At 47.5% G+C, this 24,011-nt stretch overlaps 1 protein-coding gene across 29 annotated transcripts in view; it reads right to left on the bottom strand.

Annotated features, from left to right (window-relative positions):
* NRXN2 (neurexin 2) overlaps nucleotides 1–24,011 on the bottom strand; it is a 351,610-nt gene that overhangs the window by 198,406 nt on the left and 129,193 nt on the right. Inside the window, exon 1 of one of the 29 annotated variants that reach the window (XM_083477889.1) lies at nucleotides 13,224–14,801. The exons of 26 other annotated variants lie outside the window; for them this stretch is intronic. In XM_083477889.1, coding sequence (XP_083334015.1) covers nucleotides 13,224–13,263 — 40 coding nt within the window. In that variant the 5' untranslated portion in view covers nucleotides 13,264–14,801. Of the gene's footprint in view, nucleotides 1–5,889; nucleotides 5,986–12,082; nucleotides 13,148–13,223; nucleotides 14,802–24,011 lie in introns of those variants that run through there. 2 more of the 29 variants (XM_083477890.1, XM_083477888.1) reach the window with 2 other exon arrangements.

Below are 24,011 nucleotides of genomic sequence, written 5' to 3'. Positions count from 1 at the left end.
TTTGATTTGGGGTAGCTACTTACATACCCACCACCATTAAATATGACACATATTTGGATACGCTAATCTATAGGCGTAGATGCAAATGTAGAAATAATTGCAGTAAATTTAAACAGAAATGCAATCTGTGTCATTGTAGTGGGGAACAAGATTTAGTGAGGGGGGCCTTTCTAGCCCCCCTCACTCTCTCTAAGGGCTCGTTATCTTTAATCTGGGTGGAGCTAGTCCTTCAAAAAGGGGGTGCCTTCAAATGTTCCCACCTTAGCCACAGGGCATCTAACAGCAACCATGATAAAAATCGGGTGAGGATGACAGTAGCAGGTATAACTGAGTTACCAGAGTTTTACAGAGCTCCCCGCTCCCATGCTAAAAATAAACCCTTCTTTACATCTTTGGAGAGTCAAGCAGCCCCTGAAACCAGTTGTGCCCACAGCTAAGCCTTGCGCTCCGGACGCCTCTTCTTCCCCCCCCCCAACACTTACTCAGTTCCGACTGGGGTGTGCACATGAGAAAGCTGCGCTTTCACTGCCTTCCAACTGAAATTAGTAACACCCCCCACTTCATGCTTTCTCACCCCCACCCCAGATGTACAGAGTAAATGTCCCTCTTCTCCCCATGACACCTGCCAATTAACTTGCCATCCTTTGGCGCCTGGGAAACAATTTCTGCTGTCTTTCCCGCTCCCTTCAGCCCCACAATCATTGTGTCACTGAAAGTCATTTGCTCCTGAAGCCCAGGCGGGTTTATTTAAGAAGGAAGAAGGGAAAGAGAAAATGGAGGGGTGGAGTGGAGCGAGAGAGAGAGAGAGAGAGAGGAGATGGGTGTGTGTCAGGGTTTCTCTTTTTTTATCTTATCCCTCAAATTGTTACTGCATTAAAAATTGCCCAAGCTGCGAGCCTGCAGCACTTGAGGGCTGTGGCTGAAACAAGGAAGGACAGCTAAGCCCTTGGTGGGTTGGACATGAAGAGAAAGAAAGAAAAAAAGAGAATGAGAGAACGGGTACATATATGAGTGCACAAACACCAATGTGGGATCCAAGGCACTGCTTTGCCGCCTTTACTGAGTACATGGATCTCAGCAGCAATATTTCGCAGCGGGGGATTAATACTCCAAATAAGGAAACACACCCATGTAACTAGTATCTACCATTTTGTGTTACTCTAAGAGAAGCCAGATAGCTCAGTCGGTAGAGAATGAGACTCTTAATCTCAGGATCGAGGGTTCGAGCCCCAGGTGGGGCAAAGAAGTCCTGCATTGCAGGGGGTTGGACTAGATGACCCTCAGGACCCCTTCCAACTTTACAATTCCATGATTCTATGGTGACTGAGGAGTCACAAAGCCTGGGTTGACATGCACAGCGAAGTTCACATCAGCGAGGGGGCAGGGATGTCTCCACCCAACATGCATGGCCTTTTTAGTTGCCCTGCTAGTGCAAACACACACAAACACCAAACTCCTATTCATGAAGCTGTTATCTGCACATGCACGCTCTTCTGCGCATGTGTGACAGCTGGCTCGAATGCTCACACCATACTTGAGTATGAAATGAATGCGGCTTGATTTATCTAGTCAGATGGAAGCTGGTTTGAGAAAAATGCATCAATATGTAGTATTTGTCAAGAAATGACAGGGTCAAAATGGATTGTGGCTCAGATGGTGTGAATGGTAGGTTCAAAAACTAGCAGTGGGAGGGCACAGGTGGTGATGTGAATGGATCCCAGGAAACCTGCCTTCCAGGCTTGCTTCCAGTGTTGCGATTTTGCATGAGGGATTCAACTGCTTGCCAGCAAATTTCGGTATGTGTGATTACAGCACATCAAAAGTGCTCTGGAACAACAAATCCACTTTTTAAAAAAGGAAAAAAGTGCCTTTTTACAGTAAGGGAAGTGACAGGAAAATGCTCTAGAAGCACAGGGTAACGATTGATGTTGACACTGAGTTGCACAACCTCCACACAAACAAATCAGGACAGGTGCTCGATAAGCAGGTCTCCTAGAAGCACCCCAGGTCTTCGGTTCCTCTTTTGTCTGTATGCCAGATCTAACCTGCAAAGGGACAATGTCTTCCCACTCATTGCTGAAACTCTCCCTGGGTACCTTTCACTCTTAAGTAATTGCATTTCCTTTACATTCAACTTCACAGCTCCTCATTTCATCCCCCTCCCTGTAACAAACACACACACACAAAAAACCTCCAACATGTCAAAATAGCAGGAGCCTTCTGTGTCAACTTCTAAATGCCTGCTGAGAACTTTTCTATTCCACCAGGCCTATTGCAGGCAATTAAGAGTACATCCCCCACAATGGTCTACTGGCGTTAGTTTTAAATTTTTCTATTGTTGTAAATATATTTCTATGATACTGTAGTAGACAAAGACATATAGACATGCATACATACATACATACATACATACATACGTTGTACTACACTTCAAGGTTGTCATACACTACTCTCCCTCCCTGTAGCAAAATGTGTATAACAACCCTGCAGGCTGGTGTAATTCACTCTCAGCCACGGTCTTCCCCCAGAAGTATAATAGTGATTGGCTTTATCTGTATTATTGGCATTAGCAAAGTAATTTTTAGAACGCTTACAAAAGATCCAAGTTAGGGAGGTCATGAGCTCCCGCTTTTGCTTTTTTTTTTTTAAAGATATTTATTAAAAGTTTTTAAGATATAACAAGAAAAAAGAAAAAGAAACATACAACATAAAAAAACAGTTAAAAACACACATTAATTTTCAATAACATAACTTCCATACACTTATTTCCTCGGACCTCCTCATACCTCCCTTCTTTGTATTTCAGTTCGATTTGTTAGTTCAGCAAATCCTTACCATTAAACTTTTACCCATTTGTAAAACCTCTTTTTTTCATATCTCTTAAAGCATTACAGCTGGAAACCGCTTAGTTTCTATCCAACATCCTTCTAACATTCATTAATTTTACAATGTTTCTGTAAATAGTCTTTGAATTTCTTCCAGTCTTCTTTCACCGACTCTTCTCCCTGGTCTCGGATTCTGCCAGTCATTTCTGCCAATTCCATGTAGTCAATCACCTTCATCTGCCATTCTTCCAGGGTGGGTAGATCTTGTGTCTTCCAATACTTTGCAATAAGTATTCTTGCTGCTGTTGTTGCATACATAAAAAAAGTTCTGTCCTTCTTTGGCACCAACTGGCCGACAATGCCCAATGCTTTTCAACTGACACATGACTATGTAATCACAGCTACACAGAAATGGTGGACACCTGCATTTTTCCTTCTGTGGGGCAACAGCAATTAGCCATCACTTTTCCACCAGGAAAGAGCAGTAGAAAATGGCTTCTAAAGAAACCAACACTACCCAAGAGATCTCTAGATAATGGGTATTTCACTCTAGCCTTCTCATTCTCCCACTGTAGCCTTCCTCCAGCAGCCTGCTCACTCACCTGGAGGAATTCCTGCTCAGCAAGCGAGTGCTTAAATACAAAGCTGGGATGCACAGTGCCAAAATTCTGTGGGAGGCCCCACTTGTCAAGAGAAGAGAAAGAGATAGAGAGATGGTCTCACAGTCAAAGCGCCACCTTTTCCTTGAGTTCTGCCTTCTGGACTCAGATGGAATCTCTGCTCCATCGCTTTGCACCAGCAGAGTTTGAAGAGGTGCTGGTATGGCAGAAATCTGCCAGCTGGCATTGCACCCAGGTAGGGCCAGTGTGCTGTAATGGCCACATTGGCATGACGACACGGGCCAAATAGGGCAGAGATGGGGTGTGCCAGGGGAGGAGCAGGATCTTTATTGACACTCTACGCTCACTCGGGTTGGTCCTGCCCCCAGATGGTGGCACAATATTAGGTCTGGAAGAAGAAGAAGAAGAAGAAGAAGAAGAAGAAGAAGAAGAAGAAGAAGAAGTATGCAATAAGGAGCAGTGTTGGGTTAAAGATTCTAGCTGAAATCAACAAAGATTCCCAAATGACAAGCCTCTTCACCCTCTCTCTCTGCCTCCACAGTCATCCTGGGGAGGAGAATTCTGTCCAAAGCCCTGTGCGGACAAACACCCACATGTTGCCACACGTGGAAAACCCAGGGAGCCCACACTGAATTTTACTCCTGTCTGAGTGAGGTGCACAAATTCCAGGTGGCTGGGTATAAAAGAAGAAGGAGGAGGAGGAGGAGGAGGAGGAGGGAGGAGGAGGAGGAGGAGATGCAAAAAACCAGAGCAAGTTGCTTTGGGGGATTTGAGGCTGGGGCAGTCCAGTAGTCTTATTTTTGCTAATAAGAACGAGCAGGGATGCCAGACAAAAACCAGGGGCTGGGAGGGCAGGCAGCTGAGCTTAGCTTGATGCTTTTGCTATTCAGTCCCTCACAGTGCAGCCAAGCAGTCTGCAAGGTTGGAATTGGCAAGTGTTTGCTTAGCCTGACCTCTGACTAGGAAGACTTGCAGATCAGAATAAAAGAAAGAAGCTAGGAATCTCTGGATGGGGCTCCTAGCTCAGGCTAGCAGCTCAACACTTCAAAGGAACACAGCAAGCATTCCGAAAGGGTAATTTGCTCTTTGTAAGATCATTGAGCAGCAGCTTGTCATTAAGCTGCATTACAGCTGGTAGAAAAACTTTTCATAAACAAATGTTCAATGAGTTTTACAACCTGATGATCCTATGCACACTCATTCAGAAGTCAGTCCCATTGAATTCAGAAAGGTTTATTCCCATGTAAATGCATACACAGGACTGCAATATTAGAAGAGGTGATGAAGAATCAATATTCAAGTTTGTAAAATAGATGGAAGTCAGAAACCATTTTAATTAGATCACAGATTCCCACCCCATTTCACATCTTAATAGAGACCATTACTCATTGCAAAAAATGTAAATGAAGGATCTTATACACCAAAAATCTAGTTTTTCATCATGCATCCAAAATATTAATTAAAAAACCCCATAATATAGCTTTACCAAAATTTATGGACAGAGAGGTTCAATAGAAAACACTGAGAAGTAGACTGTAGCTTATGAAATCTATGCCACAAAAGCAGTGCCATGGGAAGTTGCCACAGGAATTCTCAGGTGGGTGGGGGGACTCTGTAATATCTTCTTCAATTTTGTAAGAAACATTTTTGGACAAGGAGGTAAAATAGAGGACAGGTTAGCCCCTGCCCCCCAGCAGCTTTCCCCACATTTTGAATACTGAACTAGAATAACAGAATCGCAGAATTTAAAGGGATTCCAAGGTTCATCTAGTCCAATCCCCTGCAATGCAGGGAAATGTAAGAAAACTAGAAAATTGTTTTAAGAGATCAGCCTTAAAAATGTTAAGGGAGGAAATGGACAACAGCCATGAGATGAATCACCAATTAAAACTTTAAAAAAACAACCAATGTGTTCTTTTAACTAGATAAAACCTGATTTATTGATATACAAACTTCATCTGCATCATTACTGCTGTTTTTCAGTCTGGTGAAACAGAAATCAGTTTTTAAAATTCAAATAATACTCTTGCAGCAGAATCATGGTGGTGTTGGATTTCACAGATTAGTTTCCAAATCGAATCAAGTTTATAATGCTTAGCCAAAGGGCTTGGACAGGCATTAAGCAGTACCATAAAAATCAAGTGGAACGTATTCCCTGGAATTCTTAAAACATCACCTATAGCTGACTAATAGAAAAGAAAAGTTGGCTACCAAGGTCTGCCACAGTTTGTGGGCTTCTGCAAATCCACAGACCAAAGCACATGAACAAAAAGCAGCCTTGAACTTCCTGAGTTAGCACATTCTTTTCTTTTAAATGTCTTTCTTTTCTTAATACCTTTAACACGACAACATTTATCTATTACTACCCATAATCATGCTTCTACATTACTGTTGTTGGAGCAACAGTAAAATACAACAAAGTTTTGCAGATTGTTAACTGCTACCTGTAAAATTCTGCAGGGACTCAGGAAAACGCAGAGAAGTGGTCGCTGCAGAGGATGGTTTTATCATAACAACTTTAGTATGAAAGAAGTACTCAAGCGGAGGCCTGCCAGACCCTTTCAAGGCTGCCAGAGCACACCCGGCTTGTGCAGAGCTTTGAGAGAGGGAGAGAGAGGTATCGCTTGAGCCGTAAATAAAACCTGGGTCAGAACTGCTGCAGATTCTAGCACAGCCTTCACCAACCTGATGCTCTCCATATGTTTTGGACTACAATTCCCATCAGTGCTGGCTGGAGTTGTAGCCTAAGACATCTTGAGGGCAACAGGTTAATGAAGGCTGTTCTAGTAAGTATGCTAAATACATACTCAGAAAATGAGTGCTGTTCTCAGTATTGCATGACGAACAGCAGAACAGCAGAATTTAGCAATGAACTCCGTATCACATAATTTGCCCCTTCTTGACCCTTTTAATCCCTGTAAGAAAGTGAAAATGAATTTAGCTTTATATATGATGCATAAAGTAGAAATACAGTGGTACCTCTAGTTGCGGACACAATATGTTCCGGGGTGCCCTTCGCATCCCAAGAAGTCCACAACTAGAGCAGCGCTTCTGCGCAAGCGCGGAGCGCAACAGAACACTTCTGCGCATGTGCAAAGCGTGCAGAACGCTTCTGCACATGCACGAAGCGGGTAGAACACTTCTGCATGTGCATGAGTGGTTTGCCACGTTCGCAAGCCGAAAAGACACAACATGAACCTAACGCAACACGAGGTATGACTGTATAGGAAGCAATCTTATTCTGAGTTGGACCATTGGTCCATCTAGCTCAGCACTGTCTACACTGACTGGCAGCAGCTCCCCAGGGTTTCAAGTAGGGAACAACTCCCAGTCCTACCTGGAGATGCCAGCACGGATTGAACCTGTGACCTTCAGCATGCAAAGCAAATGCTCTACCTACTGAGCTACAGCCCTTAACCTTTGTAGAGTCTATAAATAGGGAGAGGAAGTTTTGAACTGGGCTGCACATATAACTTGGGAAACAGAAAAAAATATATGCAGGGGCTTAGCATTATGTCTGTAAGATCTACTGTATGTGGCCTGTGTTGAAGAAGCAGGGGTGGTCAAGAGAAGCTGTTGTGCTTGCATGGTCTAAATAGCCACAGTGGTGCCCCGCAAGACGAATGCCTCGCAAGACGGAAAACTCGCTAGACGAAAGGGTTTTCCATTTTTGAGCTGCTTCGCAAGACGAATTTCCCTATGGGCTTGCTTCGCAAGACGAAAACGTCTTGCAAGTTTGTTTCCTTTTTCTTAACACCGTTAATACAGTTGCGACTTGACTTCGAGGAGCAACTCATAGAACGCAGTGTACATAGTAGCCTTTTTTGAGGTTTTTAAAGACTTTGGTGATTTTTGAAGCTTTTCCAAACCTTCTTTTGCAGCCATTTGGTAAGTTAAGCTTTTAAAACTTTTTTTGGGGGGGGGGGTTGGATTTTGGGTTGGGGTGTTTAGAATTCAAGGACTTGGTGTTGGGAAGGGGTTTGCAAGAATCTGGAAGCTTGTGTGTGTTTTTCTGCATTTTTATGATTTTCTGTGACCATTGGGCCACTCTGCTGTTTTTTAAAAAAAATTCTGGGTTTGAATTTTGAAATGCTCTTTACAGTATGTGTGACTTTAAAGAGCACTTAATAAACTCTTGTTGTACCAAATTTGGCTTTGTTTGGACTTTTTCTGACCATAGGAACGCATTAATTGATTTTCAATGCATTCCTATGGGAAACCGTGCTTCGCAAGACGAAAAATTCGCTAGATGAAAAAATTCACGGAACGAATTAATTTCGTCTTGCGAGGCACCACTGCACTCTGCCTTTGATCCTACAGACCAGGGTGCTCCTTATTCCCAGATGCAATATCTTTGGTTGTGGCTCTTTTGTGGAGAGAGGGAGGATCTTGGTATGTTCCCAGAGGCACTCTCCTCTTTATAGTAGGGCTCCGACACCCTGTTAAATGCCCCTTTGTCTCTATCCCACAACTGCCTTGAGTTCTTTGTGGTGGGGTGGCCCTTCAGAAGCCCCTTCCAATAAAAAAGGCCCCTGAACAGAGGGGTCCTGCCAGTCCCTTTGGTGCATCAGAAGAGGAAACAGCTCCCTGCCCTTCCCTTCTCTCCTCCCCAATAGAGGAGCTTCAAAACTGCTGGGTCAGGGGGGCTGTCCTGGCGTGAGATAAACTGTCCCCAGGTCCGTTCCAGCCCGGCTGGAGTTGGGGATGCTATTAATTTGCTGCTAACCCGAGGCGGCAGCCCTTACTCCGGCTGGCTCCCAACTCGCTACCGTAAGCACTTTTCTCTTCCCCAGCTCAGTGACCTTGGGTTGCCGCCATCCCTCTAAATCCCATCCGCGCCCCAAATGCTGACCTTCCTGGCTCAATTCAAAAGACACAGACACACAAACCCCAGGACAGGCTGCAGGAGGAGGAGGAGGAGAAGGAGGGAAGCAACAGACAGGAGGAAAAAACAAGATGGGCTGGAGAGGAAGACAGCAGAAGCAGTGGAGCTGGGTGTGTAAAAATGAATGGCCTAATGACTGATTTAAAGGGACAACCCGAGATCTCCCACAATGAGGGGCTGGGGGCATGCAGCTTTATTTGTTTTTGTTTCTTTGTTTACTTACTTTACTTACTTATGAAGATTGAAGTTTTTTTGTGACAGAAAACAAACAAATAAGCATGGAAAGGTATATATAGTGTCTCCTCTTCCAATTCATAGAGTCTTTTTCACAGTTCGTGTACATTTGGTATGAGACACTATTGGGGGATTGCACCTCCCACACAAGCTCTGCTCCATTGCAAAGCACCGTGAGGCTAACCTCTCTGATCCTATACTATGCAGGATTTGTACCCTCTGAAAGTATTTGCTATGGGTGTTGTTTGTACAGGTAAGTTGGACATTAAGGAAAGAGAAGATTGCAGAAATCTGGAAGGCACGGAGAAGGCCAAGGTGAGGTCTACTTGGAAGTAAACACCATAGAAAAAGACAGTGCCTCTGAACATATGCAGAATACAATCTGTCTCCACAGTTCCACAATGAGGGTGATGCATGCAGGCTTTAGCCCTGGGGTCTCTTGCTATGAAATGAAACTTTGCCAAAATCTTAATTTTAGCTCAGAACCTGATGTGGCATTATTTGTATTGACTTGGGAGTCATCCCACTTGTGCCATGCCTAGAAAGCATAGGTCAGAGCAGATTTCCCCTTGCCCTGCTCCTTTCCAAGGGAAAACCTGCTCTTCAGCAAAACAAAATGGTAATCTGGGGAAAACCTGAATTGTCCGATTAAGCGCCAAAGAATGGTGTGTTTTTTAAGGAGGGAAGCAGTATTAGTGGGACAAGACGAAGTGAGGATAAGTCCTTATTGAGTAGCCTGGTTTGTAGCCTCTTACATCCCAATAATTCAGATTGGGAAGTGGGTGTGTCACAGCAGTGTGAAAGAGATCCTTCCATCTACCAAGCAGGAAAGGAGCAAGGAAGGCAGACCCTGGGCCTGTCAGTAAATTAATATTCATAGATTCCAAGATGGGTTTATTGGGGGAAGTCTGAGCAGCCTTGGAGCTACAGGGGCGATTTTAACTTTTTCTCTTCCTGTCATCATTGCTCGGACAAAAGAATTCCTCTCTGAGGTTGCTACTTGCTTTTCAAGATAAGCCTCTGCAGGTGACAGAGGGAGCTTCTTTTGAAACTCAAGTAGCAGCTTCAGAGAGGATTTGGGAGGGGCAGGGATGTTCTCCCCAGTGAGCTCCACCTGCTGCCAACATTAACATCATTTCTGCAACATACGAAGACGTACTTCTTCTCTTAGGCATTAAAGGGAATATGACAATCAAATATTTTACTTCTGTTTTTGTGTTCTATTTATTGGGGTAGGGGAGCGGTATTTGTTGCTGTTTATGTGTTCTACCTACCTGCCTGGGACATCCCTTCCAATGCCCCACAAGAGAGGGGAAGAGGACAAAGGGTTAGGGAGGAGGAGCAGGTGTCAACTTTCTGAGAGAACATAAAATGGCCCATTGCCCTTTGACACATACAGTAGTAATTAATTCTCAAGTCATTAGTTTGGAATAAGGGTAGCATTCAGGACTTAGTTCATGAACTATGTGACATAATGATCACGAAGGTGCCTCTGAGCATCCTCTTCCTCACTGAATAACTACAGTTCATCCATCCACATACATTTGGGGAATTTCCACAGGTAAGATCTTAAGGGGTTGGGGGTGTTTTTAAAAGGCAGCCCATTGTAAAAAGGGGAAGGGAAGGATTCATAGGTGCCTGTTGATTATCTGGCTAACCTCTAAAGATGTGCTCCCTGCCTCAAACCCTGGAGAGCCATTGACAGCCAGTGAGGGCAATACTGGGCTGAATGGACCAGTGGCCTGGCTCTTGGTATACAGGACAGCTTCCTATGATCCAAGCACAGGCCAAATGTCCCTCTCTCTCTTTCTCTCTTCCTGACACGGATGCCTGGCAGCTCCAAACACGTTTCCTGCTCTGAGCTTCATGCTTTTACTGTAAGAATATGTTTTTGTCTCTGCAGAGCAATGCAAACTGTCTCTGGCCCAGGCACGAGTCTTGTACCTCAAGGCGGACGTGTGGAGCAGAACATTTTAAATGGAACAAATTTGCTGTTTCTCTCTCCCTCTCCTCAGTGCCTGCAGCAGTGAATGAGCAAAATATTCAGCCCAGCCATCAATTCCGCCCTCTTCTTCCCTGCTTTCCTCCAACCAGCCCTGCGAGCAAGAAAGCCGCTCCACCAGAGCAAGAAGCACTGTCCTCAAGTTGGCTGGGGGGTTCACAAGACGGCCTCCCCACACCTACTGGCAGGTCTGTGCAGCAGAGCCCTGTCCAATACAGGCTCTCTGGGGCCTGAACTGACCTCCTGCAACTCCCGGCAGCCCCACCACCCACCCAGTGCACAGGCAAGCCCAGCTAGGGTGGTGGGCACTCAGGCTCTGCTGGCAGCCCCAGGCAAAGGGCTGCTTGCCTCCAGGTTCCCCCTTTGCCTCTGGGCATCGCTTCGGAGGAAAAGGCCTTCCCTTAATTATTCATTGCAACATTATGAGATCATCCTTATTCAACTATTCCAGTGCAATTTACAAAATAACAACAATAATGCAATATTATTAAGCAAGAAACACACTTAAACAAGACTACAGTACCAGTAAGAACAGCAATAGGAAAAGTCACAAGGGCTTTTCAAAACCACCATGTAAAAATGCTGAGAGAGATTCAAAAGGCCTGGGGAAAAGCTTGATTTCTAAAGGGACAGAAGAGCAGGCATGGGGTGGGCTTTGCTTGGTGCCAAGGAAAGCATAGATAGAGGACCTCTAATCAAGTCAAGAAACTCCAAGAGGAAAAGGAGATGCAGGGAACTTCTGCCCTCCAGGTACAACCAAATCAAGTGGATCTTGAAACCAGACCACCTAATGATGCTAGTAGTCACACACACCCCATTAAGTTAAAACAAAAAACACACATCCTGCAGCTAAAGAAATCCATACGGTTGACATGACCCCAGAGCCTAGCAGTGACCAGGCAAGAGTCCAGAAAGCTACATGTCTGCCATTGAAGGAGCCAGACCGCGCTCCTGACTCTGAGCCTGATGTGGTTTGTTGGGCAGGTGCCCACCAAGCCCTGAGGCTAGCAGGTACGCAGGCAGGATGCCAGAGTGGCAGGGTTTGGAGAACCAAAGCCGGGACCACCGTCATGGGTGCCTCCTTCCTCTGAGACTCAGAAGGGAAGAAGCCTGCCAAACTACATGGGTTGGAGCTGTCGTTTTCACTGAACTCAATAGAACCTACTTTTGGATAAAGCACGCACAACTGAAGTCAGATAGGTCGGCTTGTGCCCACACGACTGACCCCCTAACGTCAAGCAGGATGATTTAGGGTGTCATGAAAGGGCAGCAAATTGCTAATTTAATGTATATTTATTGCTGGAGGGGAAGATTGTGGGATTTTCTGCCTCAGGTACCAAAATATCCTTGCCTGATGGCAGGGGGAAGAGACCATTTATTGTTCTTACCTCAGGCAGCAAAATATCTTGGGATGGCCCTGATTACCCGTTGGATTGTTTGACCTTAAAACAATGCCCACAGAAGACACCCCCTGGTGTGAAATGTCCCCACAATATTTCTTCCGTGTTTCTCTCACCATTTTCAATAACCCCATCAGGCCATCTGCTCCACAACTGAGATTAGCCAGAGAGCTTGATGGTATGACAAAACATCCATGAAAGTGTTGGGTGCTCACACACCACCTTTGGGTGCATAGAGCAGTTTCTGCCTTATGCAGACCATGGGGTAGAAGTGTGTAGAATCCTCTGCGGATCCCCTCCAAAACAACTGTGACAGCCGCTCCTGAATCCATTTTGAAATTGACAGTTGCCTCACATACAGCTGCTCTCTGGGGAAGGTCAGAGTCTTTTACAAAACATGAAGTCTAAGGAAAAAAACTGGCTGAATTGGCTATCTAATGCTGTGGTCACTTTTTGCACCTTCAGGGCATGACATGCAACAGCAAAATGCCCTGGGTTTTTCTTTCTTTTTCTTCTTTTAAATAGCCCTTGCATTGGGTCCCCCCAGATGGTCAAATTCTTCAGATGCCATAAATGTTCCCAGGTCTTCTGCAGGCAGTCTGACTGAGTAGCTGCTTCAGAAATAGCTGTCCTGACCTCTCCTTCCGTGCTGCTCTTGCAGACACAGGAGGGCTGAACTTCCCCTTTCCAAAATGGCTGCTGCAACAGCTTCTGGGGTTTTGCGCAGTAGAGGTTGCATTTTCTAAGTCCAAAGTTGTCCCTGTTCTGGGTTTTGATCAGTTCAGGTGGCTTTGTATCATCTCTGTAGCACTGCAGTTAAAGTCACCTGTTAGCGTCATTCCCCCCAAAAGCCCCTGGTCGAGAATTACAAGCACCCATCTACTCCTAAAGTAATTCTCCCGGTTTTTATCAGCAGCCTCACAGTATACAGCCTGTTCACTCAAGGCGCTAGCAGATGACTGAACAATTTCTCCAGGCTTCTGAGTACTTTGACAGAAGCAGCCCCGCTCACAAGAAACCACGTTCCTCTTGGGGATGAAACAGGCATCATCTTCGCAAGGAGAGTTTCATACTTGCCCTTCTGGTCCTCTTCAGCAAAGGCCAGGCTGGATTTACCTGCTGGGTTGTTTTCCTTCTTCCTTGTGCTGCTTTTTTTGTTTGTTGTTGTTGTTTGTGACCAGGTGAAAGCAAGCAAACTTTTCTTTTCTCTGGCACATGCTTAGACTACTGAAAATGCTTGGAAGGCTAGGAATTTACCTCCACAAGGTCTATCTGGGGATCTCTCACCCAATTCCATAGCTGTGCAGGAATTCAAAGGATGAAGCACAAGTGGCACTCCTGGCAAGTGGGCTGAGAATGGGCATTTTGTGGCCACACTATGGGAAACAGACCACACACAGCCTCATAACGGCCTCTGCTGAGGGGTTAGGAACAGGAGAAAGTCCAAGTGGTGAAAAAAAGGCAGATCTGCTATGAGGAGAGAAAGGGAGCAACCAAACTGGGAGCAGACTGACAAGGGGGAATGTATGGCCGCCAAATTCTTAAAAAGCAGCTGTTTTCCTGCAAGGTCAACAAGCACAGGAGAGGAAATGGTGTCCTCGCCAAAGGCCTACCAGGCATGCTCTTCCCCTCACTCGCACCACAGCACCACCAACAAAATGGGGAGAGAAGCAGGCCATCTTGACTAGCAGCCCATTTAACTAGGCCAGCAGAAAGGCAAGCAACCAAACCACTTGAGGAAGGATTAACTGGTTTACGGAGATGGACCCGGGGCAACAAAGAGGGCCGAACCATTAGGCCTAAGGTCCAAGATGTGTGCAGAGTGGGAGGGCAGGACTGCTACAAAATGGCGCTCCTGACCAGCCAGTCTGTTGGCAGGACGTGCCAACGCTGTCTCACTCTCACTGAGGAAAAGCAGAGGGGGAAATAACGCTGGCCAAAGAACCATGGGGGGGGGGCGTTAATCTTCCCCTCCAGTGCCCAATACATACATACACACGGAGGAAAGAGAGAAGGCACTGAGGAGGAAAAACTGAAGGAGAAACCACAAAGAAGAAAGAGCGGGAAAGCACAGAAGACACTCAAAAACTTCCCAGTACCTGGGAAGAAACGAATTAACCAGGAAGGAGAAGGAAGCAAACACCCCAAAGGCCACACCCTCAAGCCTGAGGCAAAATATGGAAACAAAAAGCAGCCAGGGAGAGAAGACTCAGAGGAATGTCTTCAGGACTGATCCAGCAAACAGTGCAGAGTTGATATTTCCCTACTAGACTTCCCCACCCCCTTTCTTGAAGGATGTGGACACTTCTAGCAGCTTCCCCTCAGGTGCATTAAGGAGGCAGCTGCTAATTTTTGGCATCCCCCCCCCCCCCGCAATCAGGTAAGCTTAAGGGCCACTGGGCAAAGGTGTCCAAGCCTCTTCCCAGGGGAAGTCTGCCAAGCTCCCTCTCTTCCCACTTCTTCCTTCAGGCATTTTCTGATAGTGTTTTGTTTTTGTTTTTTTAACTGTCTTTTATGGCCGCCTCCTTTGGTTTCCAACAACCCGCTGTGTTTTGGTCTTTGATTTGATTTATTTTTTAATCTGCATTGTATCATTGTGATACTGGCGATTCCTGCCCCCCCCCCCTTTGTAAGCTGCTTCAGGGAGTAATTATTCTTAAAAGCGGGTCATAAAGAATGAAAGCTAAAATAAACACACAGAGGCAACATCCCATTCATAATTCTCCACATGCAGTTTGAGTGGGTCTAGGTTTGGGGGATGACACATCCACAGTCTTCCAGAGAGAAGCCATGAGTCTCACGGGGCTGACTCATCCAGTGCTGGGGTGTGTGTGTGTGTGTGTGTGTGTGTGTTGTTTCTTGGGAGTGGGAGCTAAGAGGGTCACCTGGACTTGAACTGCTAAAGGGCCCTTATTTAAGGAAAGAAATATACATTTTTTTTTCTATCTGTAACAGAGGGGAGGGAGGAAATGGTATGGGAGGATGCCATACCTAAATAATCTTGAAATACCAAAACAACGAAGGGCTTTCACTTTGGCCCGTTGTCAGACCATCCCTTCAGCAGTCCAGGAAGGCCATTATAAGAAGATACCATATGACGAGAGGAAATGTCCATGTGGCTCTGGGCAGCAGGAAACAACGGAGCATGCCCTTCTTCACTGCCAGTATTACACAGACATTCGAGCCAGGTTTATCCAGCCTATCCTATATAAGTTCCCTGGGCGTTCAGAACAACACTACATCTCCCTATTACTACAGGACGAAAGCCCAGAAGTCACATATTTAGTCGCCAGATTTTGTGCTGCCATGATAGATATTCGTCGAAGGATGATCTATGCTACAAATCACCCTAAATTGAAGGCCCATATTGTTAGATCTAGCTGTTTTTAACTGATCTCTTTTAATTTCTCTTATCAGTTTTTACTCATCCATTACCTATGTTTAATCAAGTATTCTGCGTATACGTTTTAATCTACGTTTGGTTCTTGCTCCCATGTATTTTAATAACCATCCGCTTAGAGATACTGTTATGCTATTTATTTAGATGTTTTGCCTATGCTGGTCTGTGACCGTAATAAAATAAATTCAATTCAGTATGGGAGGGGGGAACATAGAGCCAGTGACCTCCAGACGCAACTGCTTATTTACAATTATCAAAATTCTGTTTTCGACAGGCATTCCCCTAGGCAGGAAAGCAGGAGGTCCCTTTCACATCCTGTCACTTTAACCGCTTGTTCCAGGTCTGCAAGGTGTAATCGAAGGTGATGTTTGCGAGCGAAAAGTTCTCGTGCATGTACTAGACAGATCTTGTTTTCATTATCACCTCAGGTTCAACCACGGAGACTCCTTTCGGTGCCACAACTCTGCAAAACATTTGAGTACTTCTGAACATGAGCAGAGCGCCGCTCTCTCTCATCTGGGATGCGGGAGCAGGGCTTCTATCATGTCCTCATAGCTCAGTGGCCAAGCACTTGCTTTGCAGGCAGAGAAGGTCCTGGGTTCAAATGCTGGCATCTTCAAAAAGTCAGGGAGCAGGTGGCAGGGAAGACCCTTCTTTCTAACTGAAACCCTGTTAGGACAGGCATTACTGGGCTCAGATGGACAAACAGTCTGAGTAAGCCTGAGGAAGGGACCGTAGCTCAGCGGGTAGAGCACCTGCTTTGCATGCATTACTTATCTTAATAATTTATATACTACTTATTACCACAGTTTCTAAGCAGTGTACAAGAGGATTGCAGTATATATCACAAAACCCATTAAAATGAACTGTAAAATCAGAAGAGCTCGCTTAAAATGCCTGTTGAAAAAAAAAATCTGGAGATTCAGAGGGTGGGGGGGACTGTCTTATCTCAGCTGGGAGGGAGTTCACAGAATTGGCCCACGATACTGGTGGATAGGACCCACCTGCCTGAGTCATGGGGAACCACTAATATAGAGAGTACTCAAAGATGTCAGTGAGCCAGCAGGGATTGTATAAAAGTATCAGGTATGCCTTAAGCATGGGTCAGCAAACTAAAGCCCTGGGGCTGAATCTGGCCCAATTGCCTTCTGGATCCGGCCCACGGACAGTCCGGGAATTGCCACGTGGATCTGATTCTGATCATTCGGGCTGCGCCATTCCCCCCCCCAACCCAGTGGCGCCTCCTCCCTCCCTTCTCCTGGCTTCTCCCCGCCCTGCCTAGAGGAGGAAGGGGGCTGGGCTTTGCTGGTGCCAGCCCCTTTCCAGAGCCCTTTCGCATGCCGCTCATTGTCCCACCACCCCCACCCCCAGCCCCTGCCACTCGCAAGACACAGGAGATTTGCTGACCCCTGTCTTAAAGTATCAGGATGCAGAGAGGCTTGTAATTTAACTCAGTCCAGGTAATAGTTCCTCTCCAGTCCTGGTGGTGAGTGAGGCAAACGTCTACCTTGAAATGATGTGAAATAACCTGGATTGGACCTCAGTGTTGTACTCAGGACTGGAGGGGTTTCAGTGGTGAGAGAAAGGGAAAGGAGTAAGGTAAGACCCCCATAAACCTCTGAGGGTATTTACAGCAGCTGGCCTGCAGTATTAGGTTGCTATTGTGATATAAGTTTATTTTGTACTGAATTATATTTTAAATGCTTGCATCTTGTATTGTGTGTTTGTGTGTGTGTGTGTTTTACTTATTTATTAAACGTGCATCCCATACCTCCCCCAAAGGAGCCCAGGGCAGCCAACAAGTGATAAAACGATGAAAAAACATCTTCAAAACAATTCCCACACAGATGCAGATTGGGAAAGATCTCCAGTTAAAAGGCTTGTTGAAAGAGGAAAGTCTTCAGTAGGTGCCAGAAAGCCAACAGAGATGGCACCTGTCTAATGTTCAAACAATATTCAATTTGTCACAAGGCTCTCTCTGTATTTCTGTTCTGGCTGCTTTCCAGAACAGACTACTGCCCCCTTAAATTCCCCACCACAAAATTTCTTGCAATAAGCTCAAAGCCGTGCCTGGCCCCCCACCCTCCAAGCTTCCTTAACCCTCTGAAGGCACTAAAAGCTGTCAGGCTAGAGGCAGCTTCTAGGAGCTTATAAGGAAAGGATTTCTTCACAGAATCCCCCTGGACTCTCTTCCTTACCACCACAAGCTGCAGCCCACCCAGACTGCAGGCACACTATTCTCTTCCCCATTTCCCAGTCACTATTGGGTTATTTTGCAAAAATGACCTATTTAACACATATTTACATGTTTATATGCCAATGTTTCGAATACTATACTTTACCTTAAACTCTCTGTTTTGTTAATCACAGCTACATGTCCTGTATTATTTTAGTAATTAACCAAATCCTAAAAGGGGCTCCAGAGGAAGCTTGCTATGTGAAGTGCTGTTTGGTGCTTCTACAACCATCTTTTTTATTTTTTATTAAAAAGCACAAGGAAAGGCAGAAGAGTGATAATTTGCCTCCCTGCTCCCTTGAAGAGGGAATGGGGGCATCCTTGCATATTTTTAGTCCAGAGAGTTGGCAATGTCAGGTCAACTTCCCCTTGAAAAATGCAAGCCAAGTGAAGGCTCTGTTTGAGAGAGGAGAGAGAATGTCTATGTTCCTTGTGGGGCGGGGGGGCAATCTTGATCACAATCCTTACAAATGCTATCTTTTCCCCCTATTTTGCTCAAAGTGGCAAACACACACACAAATGCACACTCCCATCTGGGTCTGCCAGAGACAATGTGCCAGGCCTTGGGGCACGCTCTGCCTTCTGTCCCCCCATCACCCCTGAGGCCATCGCAAGCTGACACAGCCACCTCCATGATCAACATTGCCTAGCCTCTGGCATTCTGCCTCCCCACCCCATTACACTGTCCTTCAGTCTTCGGTTCCGGGAGGGGGGGGGGACAGGACATGTTGCTAGCTGGAGGGGGCGGGGGGGGGGCTGATGAAGTTGAGAGAAGTGCAGAGAAATACCATACTGGCTGTGGCACAATCAGGGCCAGAGGACAGGCATAGAACACAAATGGCAGGGAGGGGGCCCTTTAGAGAAAAGGCAAGCAAGAGGCAACATGATAGAGGTTTACAAAATTATGCACGGCATTTAGAAAGCAGAGAGAGAGAGGTTTTCCTCTCTTGTAGCGCTAGAACACATGGACACCCCATGAAGCTGAATGAGTCAAGGCAGATTAAAGAAAGTACTTCTTCAGGCAGCACATAGTTCAACTATGGAACTCACTCTCACAGGAAGAAGCAATGACCACCAATGCAGATGGCTTTTAAAGAGGATTGGACCAATTCATAAAGGAGAAGGCTATCAGTGGATACCAGCCATGATGGCTTATGCTCTGCCTCCACTACTGGAGGCAGCAATGCTTATGAATCCCAGTTTTTGGAAAACACAGAAGGAGAAAGGGCTCTTGTGTTTGGGTGCTGCTTGTAGGCTTCCTATTGGGGCATCTGGCCAGCGACGGAGAGAACAAGATGCTAGACTAGATCTGTGGGACTGATCCAGCAGCAGCAGGCAGGCTCTCAGGATGAGGGCTATACTCTGCATATGCTTCGCAGTTCTTCTAATGGTTTGCATGTTGTAGAGCTGAGAGACCCCCTCAGAGTCCTTTTTGGCTCAAGCTGACGTACTCGTTTTAGCCCCCAAACTCCCTACATTATCAGAATTCGGCAGAGTCAAGATGGGAGCTGTAGTCCAAAACATCAGGCAGGCACCACTTTGGGGGAAGGCTGATCTACATCTGCTTTTTAGTTTTATTTATTTTAAAAGAAAAGAACTCAGATATGAAATTGCACTAGTAGTTCATGCTTTTCCGTAAACAAGAATTCATATTCTTCATCCCACCATATTCCAGCGGGTATATAAGACTTATTTATCCATCTTCCCTGTCCAACATGTAAATATTCCTTGTGAAAGGGGCCCAAGAGACTCTATCCAGCAGCTCTTGAATTTCACAGTACACACCACTTGAAGCCTTAGGTGGAATAAAGATGCATCCTATGATGCCTGGAAGCTTGCCACTTCAATCATAAGTGCTGGTGAGTTTTGCTTTGCTTTTTTTCCTTTAAGTGACTACTGTATTCAGAACCATTTTGGATTTGCAGAAAGACTGGCTCACATGCAGGCAGGGCTCTTTGCATCAAACAAGCGCAACGCTCTCTCTCCTCCTCCCTCTGGTCGCCCACAATTAAGTTGTTTGGGTTATGGGATGGGGTGTAGCAAACATGGGTGCTCCTCAGGCAAGTGAAGGGAGGCCCCCTGCTCCTCTGCCACCCCCGGCACTTCGCCCACTGTTGCTCAGGCTTCCTTGCCAACCCTATCATTCCCACACACCCCCATGTCAATCACAGCATGTCAGGTTCCATGAAGCCACCCACTTCTGTCATTGTGTCCCACTGCTGCTGCTGTGTGGGAACTCGAGGTGGGGGTGTTGCAGTTGCAGCACAACTCCCTGCTGGATCCTAACAAGGCAGGGGGGCTGGTGGGTGACTTGGCTGATCTGGAATGTGGGTGCTTGCCTGCTCTGGATGGGGTTGCATCTCCCCTCAGGAATCAAGTCTCTGCAGTTTGAGAACGTTCGAGGCGGTGGGGGCAGCTGGGGGGGGGCAAGCGGCTTCCTGCAGCTTCAGGCTGGTATAGTTACGCCAGCCATTCTTGACCACAGTGATCCTTGCTCTGGGAACCTCTAGATTAGACTACTGTGATGTGCTGTAAGTGGTGCTTCCCTTGAAGACTGTCTACAAATTTCCTGCAATTCAGAGCAAATGGGACCAGCAAGAAAACACTGCCATGTGGGTAGCTTCCTGTTCAAGACTTCAGTCACTCCATCCCTCTCCCTCAACAGTCAGTCTGCACTGCCACCCTGGATGCTTGGCAGTGGTGAGGGTGGAGCAGAGTGGAAGAGATGCGGGGGAAGATTGCCAAAGCCAGGAAGGACAGCCCTGGGGGAAAGGGGCAAAGGCTATTCATGCTCTGGCCTGCCTCCCTGCACTTTCTGGAGCAGCCTCCTTTACTCCTGCTCACAGTCTCACTCCCCATTCCACCCCCACTTGGGATCCCAGGCCCGACTCAGCTTGGGGGCAGCCCAGGGGCTGCTTTCCTCCTGAGCTGGTTCCCTTCCCTTGAAAGGCTCCCAGCCAGCCTCATCCATTTTCGAAAAGCTGGCTTTCCTCTTAAAAGCTGCCTTTCAAAAATAGCCCTTTGAAAACATCCCAGCTACCCCGCCCCCCAAATCTCTGTCAACCAACAGGAGCTGGTTTTTTCCAAGTCGGGGAACAGAACAGAGCCACATCTCTCTCTGAAGAAAATGCTTCTCCCCTCCTGGGCTGCAAGCGGGTCTCCAGGCATAGAAATCATAGAATTGTAGGGTTGGAAGGAACCCCAAGAAACACCTAGTCCAACCCCTTTGCAATGCAGGAATCCTAGGTCTACCAGAGGGTCTGAGCTGAGCTAAGGGGAGAGGAAGGCAGTTTGCTTGAGGCCCTTCCCTCCCCAGAAACCCAGCTGCTTTTTAAAAAGACTCAGAAAGGTGTAGGAAGGATGTGGTTAAGGACCAAGGAGAGCTGGAGAGCAGCTGCTTGGCTTGCAGAAGGCCCCAGGTTCAATCCCTGGCAGCATCTCCAGGTAGGGACGGCTATCGGGGTTGGTGTAGCACTCAAGAGTGGACCTGGGCCATATCTGCACTCAGCATTTGCAGCAGTATCATCCCACTTTGAGCTTCCCCAAAAGAAGGCTGGGAAGTATAGTTGGTTCAGGATGATGAGAGCTGTTAAGAGACCCCCTATTCCCCTCCGATACCTAAAATTCCAAGAGTTCCCTGAGAACAGAGGTTGACTACTCTGAGAATTGCAGCTCTGGGAAGGGGAATAGGGAGCCTCAGAACTAACAACTCTCAGCAACCTCACAAACTACACTTCCCAAGATCCTTTGAGGGAAGTCATGTCTGCTTATGAAGTGCTATGATATGGCTGCAAATGCAGAGTGCAGATGAGGGCAGGGAGACCTCAGTTAGCACCGCGGTGCAGCCATGAAGCTTACGAGGTATGCCGTGCAGGGTTGTTTTTTGAAAACAAGTATCTTTACTCCAACCTTCCTTAAGCAGCTCAGAGTGACATCCCCTGTAGTTCCCATTATGGTGGGGAAGGGGGAGAAAAAGCAAATATGGATTTATTTATTTTTTAAGTCTTAAAAAGGTGTAATGAGTACAGAATGCAAACCCATCCCTTGCACCAGCTCTCGCACCGACAAGCCTCCTTGCACACTCAGAGTCACATCCATGGCCCCCCTTCAGAGCTCCAGAGCCCACCCAAGCAGTGAGCAGGCCTCATACAGGCAGTTGGATCAGCTCAACATCTGCACCCATCGCTCGCTTGCAGGAACGCCCCCCCTCCTCTGTGCCATGAGCGTTCACAACTGCCAGCATGGGAGGGGCCCGTCCTTCGCCCCCGCAGAACGAGGCCGCGACTGAGCCAAAAGCGTCCTGTGTTGGCGGCGGCAGGCCACAGCGCTGACTCTGAAGCCGCCCTTCCAGCGCACAGCCAGCTTCAGTCATTAGCTCATCAACTCAAGACTTCGGGACAATTAATCCTATTCCCCTTCCCTTGGGACGCAGCACGCCAACATCCCAGTGCACGGTCGGCATAGCAACCAAGCCAGCAGCCTGATCCAGGGATGTTTATGTCCTCTTGCTGCAATGGAGGAGGGGGATGGATGGGGAGGGGCTGCTGCTGCTGCTGCTGCTGGAAGGGATGAAAGGCAAACAGGTAGATGCTGAATAAGAGGCTCAGGCGGGCTCTTTATAGTCTGCTTGTTCTCCTCGGAAGGGCTGCTCACCAAGGCACTGCAGAGGATTCGGGCCCTGCCAGTAAACTGGGAATCCCCAACACACCTGCTGTTCTCCTCTCTCTCTCTCTCTCTCTCTCTCTCTCTCTCTCTCACACACACACACACACACACACACACACCCTTCCAGGCAAATAAGCATCACAAATGGCACCTTGAGCTTACATCACAGACATTGCCCAAACTCTTCCTTGGGTACCACGGAAAAGAATGTAGGACTATCATACAGCTCTGGGGTCCTCTCCCACCTGAGTCCACAGGCCAGGCATCCACAGCCACAAACAGCCCAGAGCACATTCGGGAAAAGGATTTGGCAGCCTGAGAATGACAGTGCCCATTAAAAGAAAATACAGTGGTGCCTCGCAAGACGAAATTAATTCGTTCCGCAAGTCTCTTCGTCTTGCGATTTTTTCGTCTTGCGATGCACGGTTTCCCATAGGAATGCATTGAAAATCAATTAATGCGTTCCTAGGGAAACCGCCTTCAGACCAGGTCCGGGGACAGTCTGTCCCCGGACCTCTTCTGAAGGCTGGGGGGGGGGGGATAAGGGCTTTTCTTCCCACCCCCAGCATTTTAAAAAACCCCAGGACAGCGGAGGACTTCTCCGCTGTCCGGGCAATCTTAAAATGCTGGCGGGCGGCATTTTAAAATCGCCCCGGGACAGCGGAGGACTTCTCCGCTGTCCGGGGCGATTTAAAAGCCCCTGGGAAGGCAGGCAGGGGGGACAAAGACTTTTGCCCCCCGCCAGCCTTCAGAAGGTGTTCCCGCCCCCCCGCCCCGCTTCGGAGCACCGTTCCGAAGCGGGGCGGCGGGGGAAGGTGTTCCCACCCCCCCGCCCCGCTTCGGAGCACCGTTCCGAAGCGGGGCGGCGGGGAAAGGTGTTCCCACGCCCCGCTTCGGAGCACCGTTCCGAAGCGGGGCGGCGGGGGAAGGTGTTCCCACCCCCCCGCCCCGCTTCGGAGCACCGTTCCGAAGCGGGGCGGCGGGGGAAGGTGTTCCCACGCCCCCGCCCCGCTTCGGAGCACCGTTCCGAAGCGGGGCGGCGGGGGAAGGTGTTCCCACCCCCCCGCCCCGCTTCGGAGCACCGGGAGAAGCGATCTCCCCGCAAACCCTTGCTTCAAAAGAGGTCCAGGGGCAGCGGGAAGCGCTTCCTGCTGTCCCCGGACCTGGGGCTGCGGGGAGAAGATCGCTTCTCCCCGCCGCCCCTTGCTTCAAAAGAGAAGACCCGCTGTCCCCGGGGCAAGCTTCGTTTTGCGAAGCAAGCCCATAGGGAAATTCGTCTTGCGAGGCAACTCAAAAACGAAAAAACCTTTCGTTTTGCGAGTTTTTCGTCTCGCGAGGCGTTCGTCTTGCGGGGTACCACTGTAAAGATGCTAGTCCTCAGGGCTGCTAAGGCAAGTGTTCCAACAAAAGCACAGTTATGCATGTTGTTTAGTCGTTTAGTCGTGTCCGACTCTTCGTGACCCCATGGACCAGAGCATGCCAGGCACTTCTGTCCTCCACTGCCTCCCGCAGTTTGATCAAACTCATACTGGTAGCTTCAAGAACACCATCCAACCATCTCATTCTCTGTCGTCCCCTTCTCCTTCTGCCGTCCATCTCTCCCAACATCAGGGTCTTTTCCAGGGAGTCTTCTCTTCTCATGAGGTGGCCAAAGTATTGGAGCCTCAGCTTCACGATCTGTCCTTCCAGTGAGCACTCAGGGCTGATTTCCTTCAGAATGGAGCGGTTTGATCTTCTTGCAGTC

Source organism: Podarcis liolepis (assembly GCF_965112155.1).
Source record: "Podarcis liolepis genome assembly, chromosome: 15".
Lineage (NCBI taxonomy): Eukaryota > Metazoa > Chordata > Lepidosauria > Squamata > Lacertidae > Podarcis > Podarcis liolepis.
This window is presented reverse-complemented; position numbering and strand designations above follow the sequence as displayed.